The sequence below is a fragment of the Ochotona princeps genome, chromosome 10, assembly GCF_030435755.1.
Source record: "Ochotona princeps isolate mOchPri1 chromosome 10, mOchPri1.hap1, whole genome shotgun sequence".
NCBI classification, from domain to species: Eukaryota; Metazoa; Chordata; class Mammalia; order Lagomorpha; family Ochotonidae; genus Ochotona; species Ochotona princeps.
The window spans coordinates 26983165-26995866 of record NC_080841.1 but is presented as its reverse complement, the minus strand read 5'-3'; the positions used below and the strand labels follow the sequence as shown (position 1 = coordinate 26995866).

Genomic DNA, 12702 nt, shown 5'->3' with positions numbered 1-12702 from the left:
TCTGCTGAAATTCACATTTCATTAAAGACTTTCACATATATTAAACAGCTGTATTGTTAAACAGAAATTTCACAAGACTATCCTACAGAAGTTGAACTTATCTCAAAATGTGACAGCAAGCATTCATAGATATTTATACTATACTTGTGTTTACACACTTCATGTGCTTGACACCCATGTCTTTAATACACATATATGTTAGTCTAAGGGTAAAGTAGATTCAAAGTAGTAGCCAGGAGCCAGGAACCTCTTCCAGGTCTCCCACATGGGTGCAGAGTCCCAAGGCATTGGGCCGTCCTTGACTGCTTTCCCAGGCCACAAGCAGGGAGCTGGATGGGAAGTGGGGCTGCAGGGATTAGAACCAGCGCCCATATGGGATCTGGTGCGTTCAAGGCAAGGACTTTAGCCTCTAGGCTACCGCGCTGGGTCCCTTTCCTTTTTCTTTTCTTTTTTTTTTTTAAGATTTATTTATCCTACCTGAAAGAGTCATAAAGAGAGAGAAACAAAAAGATCTTCCACTTACCAGCTCATCCCCAGAATGCAGCAGTGGACAGAGTTGAGCTAGTCGGAAGCTTGGGGAGTCATGTGTTTCTTGCAGGTTTCCCATGTCAGTTCAGGGTCCCAAGGACTTGAGCCATCCTGTGCTGCCTTCCCAGGTCACCAGCAGGAAGCTGGATGACAACTGGAGCAGCTGGATCATAATTGGTGCCCAAATGGGAGGCCAACAACACAGGCAGAGGACTAGCCTGAAAGACCACAACGTCTGCTCCAAATCTCTTACTTTTCAAATTTAGAATTTTAAGCTTTAAAAGAATGAAGAGAATTCTACCTTTGACTAGATGGAATAACAAGGACTCTATTTATTCTTGGACCTGAGATAACTGAAAACAAAGGACTGTATGTGAAGGAGGGATATTAAAAGTTTGTGCAAAAATAGAATGCAAAGACAAGTTTATTTCGATGTACACAATTTTTAAAATTGATGCCTGGGGGAAATCTTGAGAAAATTCAAAGGAAATGTATGTTAGGAGAAAATTATGCATGCACTTCAATGTTTTTTGAACCAATATAAACTTCTCTTCAAATTTCATTTGTCCATGAACTTTTTGAAGTATCCTCGTATATTCACAGTATTCACAGATATTGGCTTTGGCAGCACAAAACAATGCTTTCATAAGAGAGGATAGTAAGGTGATCTCCAAGGAATGCAACAGCTCCATGTGGGAAGTTCTCAGGTGGCAGCATCCTGTGGGGACCCAGCACCAGTCCAGGCAGCAGGCTGAGCTGGGTGCTCAGAGGATGACAGCTTTGAGTTCATTAACCAGAGTATGCTGCTCAGAGTCCTTCTCTTAAGTGGAGCGCTAACCAGCAGCTAAAGAAGCTCTGAGCCTCCTAAAGGAACAGAAAGAACAGTGATGGAGTCCCCAAAAGCAGCTCTGATACCATCTGAGGACACCTCCAAAGGAAACCTGCTTGCCCGTGGACACTGATGCATATTCAAGAAATGTGAAGTTATTCAGCATGTAACGTTAGCACTAGGAGATTTAGACAGTGTTTGAGGCAAAGGGGAGAAAGGAAAGAAAAACCACTTTCTAACATATTGGTTACTCAATACCATGACAATTAACTTCATAATGTTGTAAATTGTTGTTGATGTTAAGTTGGGGCTTTTTATTGATCGGGATGATATTCTGCCAGCTCTGCCTTCAGACCAGAGATGGTCTCCCCAAGAAACCGTTGAATGTATCTGGGCAATAAGATGCTGGACTCTTTGCTTGGTATATGCTTACAGTGAAAGACTCTCAACTGAATATGATCTGTAATACTGCAACAAGGTGGAGGAATCCACCATGGGGGGGGAGGCAGGGGGAGGGGTTGGGGCAATTCCAGAGCCTATGAAACTGTGTCACAAAATGAAATGTAGTTAATAAAAAAAACAAAAACAAAAACGAAACACTAAGAAAAAGAAAAAGGAAAAGCACATATTGGAAAAGGAAGAAATAAAAGTATCTTGATTTATTACAGATGATGGTCTTTATAGAAAATCCAAAGAATTTACAGAAAAATGTCTTGCATCAGAAAGTGAGCTTGACCATGGTTGTGCACACTGCTGGGGAAGGGCCATGCTGGTCACTGAGACCCCTGCCCACCACCCTGGCTGAGCACCAAACTAGAACAGGCCAGGGCAGCCAACCGAGGGCTAGATCAGGTATAAACAACGGAGAAAAGTCACTGCACTTCACATGTGAGAACAAAGCTCGGACAAATGATGGAGCAATCAGGGTGTCTGGAGGGTCTCCCACGACCCTGACGCAATGGCCACGCAGGACAGCCAGGTCTGGGGACTATATAGTAAGAGTCCACAGCAGTATCCTATACTTACAGCTGTACCAACTGGTAAGCATGAGAACTATGGCTGGGGTGGGACACCCCAGGCCACTGCACCTGCCAGCGTACACAGGAGTTGAGTCTGGGGCATGCCGGGCCAGGCCATAGCACCTCCCTAAGCATGCGGAAGCAGGTCTGGAATATAGCCTAGTAGGAGTTCAAGGAGCACAATTCCTTTGGAAAACAACTGTATAGCTTCCTGTTGAGTTACAGCTATACAACAAATATATCCACCTATTTTATTCTGACTTATTATGTAAATGACAACATAGATACATAGATATTAATTTTATCTATGATATTCCCTTACTGAAAGTTCCATAAATATTTACATTGGTGAATCAATAAAGAAATTTTGTCATATCCACACAATAGAATTGTACTCAGCAATTAAATTAATGAACCACTTCCTTATGCAACACATATAAATCAGGATATTTTATTGAATGAAAGCAGGAATATATGTATTTTTTGCAGAACTGGAATGATGGATATTTTACAAATCTTAAAAAAATACTGTGAGCATCAAATAATACAAAATTAGATTATGTATAAGATATCACCAACCATTATCACTTTCAATTCAGGAACATATTTTATCTTTCAGTCCTTATGAGTAAGGCTTCCTAAAACCAGATCAGGACCATCTGTAGAGCAAATATTTACTGAGTGCTTGTTACGTATTGGTTTTTGACTACGTATTCTATTTAAGCCTCAGCAACAACCCTGGCGATTAGGTAGACATGATTGTAGAGATAAAATTGAGAGCTGGATAAGAGCAGCGATTTGGCCTAACAGAACAAGAGCCTCTTTGAGCAGGAGAAGCCCTGGGTTCTAGTCTTGGCTCCTGACATTGTGAAATTCCTTTTTTTTTTTTTTTTTAGCACATCTATTTCTAACATCACATACTAACAATTACTCCGATTATTTCATAAAGCTCTTGTGAAAATCCAGTGAAATAAAGTGAAACATCATAAGCCTAGAAGATTAGCAATGCCCCAACTAAAACTGCATAAACACAAATATCTTTCAAATGACAATTTAAGAAAGGTAAAGATACCATGCTGAATCCTTTCATGCATTCTCATGACTCTTAATTCTTCAAAGTTCTCATTGCTCGCCGTGATCTGGTTTTGAGCTCTCCTCTCTTTAGATACTAGATCAAATAAATTAATTTTCATTTTATTTTAAAGCAGTAAGGAGAAAGAGCGAGCGAGCGAGAGATCTTCCCTCTGCTGGTTCACCTCTGAAATGCTCGCACACATCTTGAGGGGTGTCAGGCTGATGCCAGGGACGCGGAACTCAAGTCTTAAACGTGATGACAACGTTTCTGGCATTTGAGCTGTATCACCTGCAGCCTCGCTGAGTGGGCATCAGTAGGTTGCAACATTGGTGGTGAAGCTGGAATTCAAGTGCAGGCACCCTGATAAGGAGTGTGGGTGTATTAACTGCTGTGCCAAATGCTTGTCCCTCTCCTTATTTATACTATTTTAAACTGTTAAACTAGGAACTACTTCAGAAAACTCCAAATACTTATGAAAATGTATCTGAAAACAAGTACAGATGTTTGTCTAAGTCAGTTTCAACTATTAGTAAGATTATTCTCTATAGACAATAATTATTACTCTATAGTGCTAGAAATTTTAATAATACATAAACCATCAAAGTTACTTCTTACAATTAATCACCATAACTGGCAATAAAAACTATCACAAAGATATCACATGTCCATTGAGAAATCAATCCTGATTCATTCATGTTACCCTTCCATTTATCCTGGCAGTTTGGTTAGAATCCACGACCTCAGCTTTTCCAGCTCGGTTTTGTTTAGCTCATGGTAAACATTGGGAAGACTGTGAAATTTTGTGCTTACACCTAGAGATCTTAACTCTGAGTTTGTCTCTTCACCCCAAGAATGAAGAACTAACTCGTCTGCAGTTCCATGACACTGAAATAATTCAGGGAGTTCACCATGACTTTCCTTAACAGCCTAGAGAAAAAGACATTAAAATGGAAGTTAATACACATTCCACCTAAAAGAATCATTTACGCACCCAGTGAAAGGCAGGAAAAGTCCATAATCAAAGGGAAAATTTCATTCTAGTTCTTTTTTTAAATATACATTTGTAGTATCCTTTCTACTTCTTGCAGTATGGTCTCAACATTACAATAATACCATATTGATAAATTAGGAAGTTGCTACAAAGTCTGTATCAGGTACGTTATTAATTATTTTGAATTATGCTAAAGGATACATATGTATCATATATGTATTTTAAAAATCTTTCTTCTTTAACATTTTGCTTCACAATATTCTTTTAAAATTTTTATTTATTTTTCACTTGTACGGTAGAGTTACAGAGAAAAAAAGAGACAGAGAGATCTTCTGTCTGTTGGTTCACTCCTCAAATGGCTTCAATGATCAGGACAGGGCCAGGTTCTTCTTCTGAGTCTCCCACATGGGAACAGGAGCCCAATGGGTTGGGTCCTCCTCTGTGGTCTTCGTAAGTCTTTGGTAGGGAACTGGATCCCAGTGGAGTTACTGAGATCTGAACTGGTGCCCATTTGGGATGCTGGCACCACTGGTGGAAGATTAGCATGCCACACCCGCAATATTCTTTATATAGGACATTCCCTGAACAATAATGATCAGTTAGAACAAATGAGTATGAGCCATTTGGCAATTAATCCCCAGGAATGTTCAACTTACGTCAATTGTAAACAGATTGTAAGTCAAGTTTTATTGCTTAATTATCAACTGTGTTTTAGTTTTGAGGTATGTTTCATGTTTTTTCAATTTTGTTTTGCTTTGTAATCTGTAGCTTACCTGATAAACAGCAGAAGCTTTATTCAGAAAACTAGAAAGAGCAAACACTCCTGCTACATCTTGGTGATTTCTATACGCTAAATGCATCGCCATGCATCCGCCCATGGAAAATCCTCCTGAAATAAGCAAAAATATACCTATCAGAGAAAGCAGAATATGTGCAATGCTATCTTAGGTATTAAATTATTAAGTAAGATGAAAACACATGTATGGGGCCTGGCAGCGTGGCCTAGCGACTAAAGTCCTCGCCTTCAACGCCCCGGGATCCCATATGGGTGCCGGTTCTAATCCTGGCAGCTCCACTTCCCATCCAGCTCCCTGCTTGTGGCCTGGGAAAGCAGTCGAGGACGGCCCAATGCACTGGGACACTGCACCCGCGTGGGAGACCTGGAGGAGGTTCCTGGTTCCCGGTTTCGGATCGGCGCGCACTGGCCAGCTGCGGCTCACTTGGGGAGTGAATCATCGGACGGAAGATCTTCCTCTCTGTCTCTCCTCTGTGTATATCTGACTTTGTAATAAAATAAATAAATCTTAAAAAAAAAAGAAAGAAAACACATGTATGACACTCTCATAAAGGCATGTAAGTACCTGGAGACCTTTAACAATACATAGTGCTGAAACGAAAACTCATCTATGTTACATCTCACAGAAAAAACACCTGCTACATCTAGGTCATTCCACTGCCATCTGCCAATTCTGGCATTGTATTGTGAGAGGGACTAGGATTTAACAAAGTAATCATATTGACCACACAAAAACTTATCATAACTCATAAGAGTTAGTGTGAGAATTATTTATTTAAACTTTATAAAGATTTTTTTTAAAAAATTATTTAATTTATTGCAAAGTCAGATGCCAAGAGAGGAGAGACCAAAAGCTCTTCTGTCTGCTGGTTCACTCCCCAAGTGGCTCCAGTGGCCACAGTTGAGCTGATCTGAAGACAGGTGCCAGGAGCTTCTTCTGGGTCTCTCACGTGGGTTCAGAGTCCCAAGGCTTTGGGTCATCCTCCACTACTATTCCAGGCTACAGCCAGGGAGCTGGATGGGAAATGGAGCAATCAGGACATGAACCTGTGCCCATATGGGATCCCAGCACATGCAAGGAGAGCATTCAGCTACTGAGCCATTGCACTGGGCCCAAGGGAAAAAAAAATAAGTTTTAAGCATTGTTATGTATTAGTTTTTGACTATGCATTCTATTTACATCTCAGCAAAAACCCCGTGGTTAAAGAACAAGAGCTTCTTTGCATGAGCCACCCTAGATCCTAGTCTTGGCTCTTAACATTGAGAGAGTCCTTTTAAAATTATTTTAATAATAATTATTATTTTTAGTTAGTATTTTAAAAGCATCATCTAATTAATTAATTAATTTATTTATTGCATTTGTTGATTTAATTATTTATTTTAAGCATCTCTGCCTCTTTCACCAAATACTAATGCCACAGTGCTGGCCCCTGGTTAATCCTTGAATGTCTACTCACAATTTGCTAGAAAGATTACACCACAACTACCACTACTAGCATGCACCTTTTGTCCTCTGGGCCGCGCTGTGGAGCTCCATGAAGAGTCATCCCATGTCTGCCAAATGTTCAGTGCTTAGTGGTCTTTGGATTAGGACAGATGATCAAAACTCTGCTGGGCTCATTCCAACATCTTTTGGACAATTCTATATTTTGGAAACTGCCTTATGATGGTATCATAAAAATGAAAACATGTATATATGCATATATGCTGTTCTTTAAAACAGAGTTTGAAAGAACCATTTAGTTAGCTGACATAATCTTTATCATCTTTTATGGGGAAAATACTCATGACCACTGGAGGAGTCCTCCCCTTCAGGGGGTCTGGGGTGAGGAAAGCCAGTGAACAGGAAGGCAGAGACAGGAGTGTGACCTGGCAGCTGCCAAGCCAATGTGGTTTCCGGCCTGACTCGAAGACGGGGACTAAGAATGCCATTCCTAAGCTTGACTGAGCGTTAAAAGATACATCATTTAGATTTCAAGAGCATATAAATACAGAAAATAAATCATGCGGCTGCACACTTACAGAAATATAAATAAATACTTTGGTTTGGAATTCAGATAGCTTAATTTCCAGCCTACTGCTTTACTTCACTTAACAAAGTATAAAGCTGAGCATTTAGCCACTGTAAATTTGTATTTACTCCAGTATCCTTCTTTTATACACAGCAAGAGCCGAGGCCCAAGGAACTCAGGTGACATGGTTGAGACTGCACCCGAATCTAAGGCGTACAGGTAGGACTTCGGCAATCCTGTGTTCTCGCAAAGGAGTTTAATGTACTTCCTGTCATCGTCCCAAGTTTATTAAAATGAGACCACCTAATCTAAGGTAGGCATACGTGAAAGTATTTTGGATTAAAGATACAAGAACATCATAAAGGATAAGCAGCATTGCGAAGTTTAGATTTTTAGAAAGGAGGCAATAAAAAAATAGCAACAACGCAGAGTAACTATTGCGCCAATATCTAGTTTTTAACATCCCAGAACTTGGAGAGTCTCATGAGTAATATGCTCACCATGAATAAAAACAAGCACCCAAAAGTCTCTTTCAAAATACCCCCCAACACTTCCAGATGCAGGCACACCCAATTACAGGTTCATGAATAAACTAGGTGTGAGTGGAAGAAGCGTACAGATTGTAAAACTGCATACAGTATTTAGGTATGTTCATGAGATTCCTCCAAAGTTAGCTGTCCTTTGGCTATTCATGAGTCTGCGCATTAACAAATGCTTGGCATGTCCCATCTGGATATGAAATGCCTGCCATGAACAGGATTAGTAATTCTGGCAGTAAACACTTACCCTAAATATTCAGAAGGAATTCTAAGCTTTATTGGTTTCTTTGACACAATTCTTGTCATAAATTTCTCCTTGCTTCCGTATAATATTGTGTGGGTTTAAAAAGCAAATGCATTTTGAAATAAAATGATCAAATTTTAATTTGCTGCATACAAATTCGTTTTCTGGGTTTTAAAATCATTATGGTAAGCATTTGTTCCTCTTTCAAACACCAGGTTTTGCTGGAGTGGTGGCCAGCTGAACAGGGTCTCTGACATTCAGCTGAGATGGCGTCCCCTTTCCACAGTGCCTGGCACACCACGCCAACTCAGTGCTTGTTTAGCAGGGTTTTTTAAAACCATGCATTAAAGGATGAATTAAAATATGAAACTATAGATTAGATAGATAACTAAGAAAAACACATTAAAATTTTAAGAAGATTTCATAAAGCAATTACCCCCATGCTTCATTTTTATTAACCTAGGAACTCAATTTATGTGGCTTCAAGATGCCTTAATGGGACCAGCCAAACTTAAAAAAAATAGGAAACCATTTACTTCACCCATGAAGTGTCATTATGAACATGAGTAAATTCAACCTCACTCTCAATTCTTGTAAGTTACAATGAAGAAAAATGAAGTTATGGAAATCTTATTATTTTAAGATTTAATCTAAGTCCCTTATGCATTAATAATCCTGTGAGATAACCTGCAGTTTTTCATTGGGCCTCTTTGACAACACAGTAACCTTAAGCATGGATACTACCATGAGAAGGGACTTTGTATATATTTTTTTCTTAATGGAAGAAAATTTAACACAAAGAACTAGTCATTTGAATTCAATTTTCCATCTGAGAGTTTAAAATCTAATATAAAAATAATACTGTTCAGAAGGTAAATAGCAAATAGTAAATTCATTGTGGGTAATGGCTATAATGGATATTTATAGTTGCTGGCTAAGTATTTAAATGTCAAGAGTTAAAGTTTCAACATATATTTAAGATTAACAAGCTAACTAAAACATGTTAAAAAACAATAAACTTGGTTTTATGAACTCTTTATATAAAATAAAACAGAAACAATCTGTATAAAAAAACTACTCTGGGAGAGTTAAGATACTCTATTTGAAAGCAAAATCTGAAGAAAAAATAATTTTTTATATCAGCTGAATAGGACTATAAACATGTAATAAAAATCTATCGTGATCCCAAACATTTCTTCACATTTTAAATTTCTTCTATTTCTATTATATTATGTCTGTTCTTTAGCCTTAAAGGCACTCAAAGCCTCAATGATTTGGGAACACACCTTATCCATTCCTTATTGCATTTATTCAGATATTTCCTCTCAAAATTTGTAGGATAAAGTTACTTTGCTCTGTGGAAAACTATCACAACACTACTTTCAAGCATTTTAAAGCCTGATAACTGTCACTGAAAAAAGTTGTTTAATTAAAAACTACATATGTTCAAACAAAGCAGAAAGCAATTTTCCAGTTCTAGCTACCAGCTGGGTATCAGAACAACACATATTTTAAGGATGAGGCAAGTGTGGAAATTTCAGTGTTATATTTTTCTTGAGGATTCCAAAGACCTTTTAATTCTCATCTTCCATATTATTGTAAAATTAATAAAATAGTACACATGTACTCAATAAGTGTTTCTACCATTTAGATCCAAACAAAGAAAATGAGTCATATGAAATCTTACAACTCAAATAAAATTTGGAGATGTTCTTCAAAAATTTTAACAATCAATCTCACTGTACATGTATATCTTAACTTTTTCTTTAATATACTTGAAATTATGAAACTTCACAATTATCTTAATTGAACATATACTCCTTCTATTTGTGTATAAATGGTATTTAATGGTTACAGAACATTTAATCTCATTAAGGGACCATGGTTCTCTTAACCACATATTGTAGGACAGAATATTTGTATCATCCATATAAATTACGTAGGTGCAGCTTCGGAAACATTTGCTACTCCATGCTTCAAAATTCTGATGATCTGCCCATGTCATCTGTTAGGTTCTATACATCTTAAATTAAAGTCAAACTTAAATTATATTAATATTTTCTCTTAACAAATTATCACCACCTAGTGGCCAAAAAAGGAATCTGATCATAGCACAAGGTTGTCTAAGTCGAAAGAGCCGAGTTCTAGTCCCAACTCTACAGTGGCCAGTAGCCATCTCTTGGAATTTATTTTCTTCATCTCTGAAATGAGAATAATGATATCCTATTTTGCCTGTTGCAGAGTTTAAGAATGATGCATATGAAAGTAACTATAATTTAGACTGAACACAAACACCATGTTATTTAACAGCAGGTTTAAAACTTACATGTTACATAAATGCCAAGTAATGTAAGATTACTATTATCATATGCACTTTCTAATCACAACAGTACACAAAAAATAATATATACTTCTCCATCTTGATTTCTCAAAGTATCCAGAAACACACTAGGAGGAAGGGTTTAAGATGGATTTTGGACAGAGAGAAAATGGACTAACTGAAATGTGCTTGTATTCTGCCTACAGGAATATCTGCTAACAGAGTTAGAAAAACACAGGATAGCTTAATATCATTAAAACTTTTCACAGAATACAGGTTTTGAATCCTAGCTCTGCCACTGATTAAACTGCAGTTTTAGCCTATGCATGTGCCCTGGGCTTTACAATAATTTCTATAGTCACATGTGGTATACATGCACAACAATGTTTTTTCTTATGTTCTTAAAGATGTAAATAATGAGAATACATGAAATGTCTCCGAGGAACATCCATCGCTTCACTGAACATTCTCTGCATCATAGATGGGAGGGCAGTGAAACTGCTCGGCTCTCCTCGTCTCAACAAACATTTATTAGTTCTACTAAGAAGGCAATACATGTCCACTGTAGAAAACTTAGAAAACCAAAAAACTGGGGGCTGGCTTTGTGGCACAGCTGGTTAAGCTGCCACTTCCAATGTTTCTGTCCCATTCCAGAATGCGACCTTGAATCCCTCAATACTATGCTTCTGATCTAACCCTCTCTGCTCATCACCTGAGCAAGCAGCAGATAAGGGCTCAAGTACTTGGGCCCTGCTAGCCTTGTGGGAGAACCAGATGGAGCTTCTGGCTCCTGGCTGTGGCTTAGCCCAGCTGGCCATCGGGGTCCTCAGGGAAGAAACCTGAAGATGAAACATCCTTCTGCCACCCTCCCAGCTTATTCAGCCTTTCAGGCAAATAAATCCTTTAAAAAATGCATTTTGTTTCATAGCCAATCCTCTGTATTCAACAATAATTCTCTTACTACCTTACTATTACTCTACTCCAAAAATCTTAAAACTCTATGTGTCTGTAAATTGTAATAGCATTTCAACCTCAGACAGCCTGTACCAAATGCAATGATATTGTGATGTAACCAATGAACCAACAGCCAATGTGAGTCAGACTGCTTATGACCTACATCAAAGAATTGTAAAACATATTATAATTTTAAGACCCAATGCTACTCGGTATGGGGCGGGAGGGCAGAGAAGTCTCCCATCTCCTTAGAGTATGTAAGGATGACGTGAAGTATAACCTATCAGGAACGTAACAGGTAACTCATAGACAACAGACTTGAATCAGCATTAGACAATAGTAAAACTACAAAGACATATAGGGGGAATCAAGAGTGATCCTGACAACCTCTTTTTTTTTTAAGATTTATTTTTATTTTTATTACAAAGTCAGATATACTGAGAGGAGGAGAGACAGCGAGGAAGTGGAGCTGCCGGAATTAGAACCAGCGGCCATATGGGATCAAGGCGAGGACCTTAGCCACTAGGCCACGCTGCCGAGCCCCTGACAACCTCTTAATAGGAGGTCATATGCACAGAGTGGGGGGGGGGGGAGACCCTAGAGTGGAGCAGGTGGACAGGAGGAGGCTTGTATCCCAACTCTGGAGACCCCTGGATCTACAAGAAGACTATCAGTACGGACACCAAGGACTAAATTCCAACTGCCAAAGAGACCACTGGGAATTGGAGCGCCTTCGGAGGCTGAGAACTCTGAGGTCACCCACCCCTGTTGGGATCTACCACATGGGATGGAAGAAGCCCAAATCCTTCCTCACAGGACCCAAGGTTATCGGAACAACAGGTAGGAGCCCTTAGCAGTCCGTAGACACAGAAGAACAGCAAACTTCCTTTGGGACTCAGGAGAGGAGCTTTCTCTGGTCCTTACTTAGTTCCAACTGTGGATCCCCACCCTCTCTTGTAATGATCATCAGGGTCGCTCCAGAGCCCCCTCCCCCAAAACCAACCAACCAACCAACCAACAAACACAATCAGAATAGACAGAGAACAATAAGGAAAGCTTGGAACCAGACAGGATACAGTCAGCGTGGATTCCCATATACCTTACTAAGTAGGACACAGAGATTAGATACTCCTCACTGGGGAATGGAAGATTTCCCTCCTAAAACAGTTCTACACCTCAACTGTTGTCATATGCCTTGCTAGAGTTATAAGCTAGTTTAGACTATCCTAAAATCTGCCAGGTTCAGTAGAATTATGCCTCAACGCTATGGACTGCTAAATACTAAAATGAGGATAGACACGAGACAGCTGAATAGTACCCTATAGCCATTTTAAGGTGTATAGAAGCTGATTGTATATAAGCTAAAATCAAAATGTCAATGAAATAGTCACAGGA

General features: G+C 39.0%; 1 protein-coding gene across 2 annotated transcripts in view; it reads right to left on the bottom strand.

The window, feature by feature from the left end:
- Nucleotides 1–1292: 1292 nt before the first annotated feature.
- Nucleotides 1293–12702, bottom strand: part of LYPLAL1 (lysophospholipase like 1) — a 32502-nt gene continuing 21092 nt past the window's right edge. The window contains exons 4-6 of one of the 2 annotated variants that reach the window (XM_058669191.1): nucleotides 5216–5331; nucleotides 4152–4378; nucleotides 1293–1392 (exon numbers count right to left, since the gene is read on the bottom strand). In XM_058669191.1, coding sequence (XP_058525174.1) covers nucleotides 4160–4378; nucleotides 5216–5331 — 335 coding nt within the window. In that variant the 3' untranslated portion in view covers nucleotides 1293–1392; nucleotides 4152–4159. Of the gene's footprint in view, nucleotides 1393–4051; nucleotides 4379–5215; nucleotides 5332–12702 lie in introns of those variants that run through there. The other variant, XM_004578632.4, reaches the window with a different exon arrangement.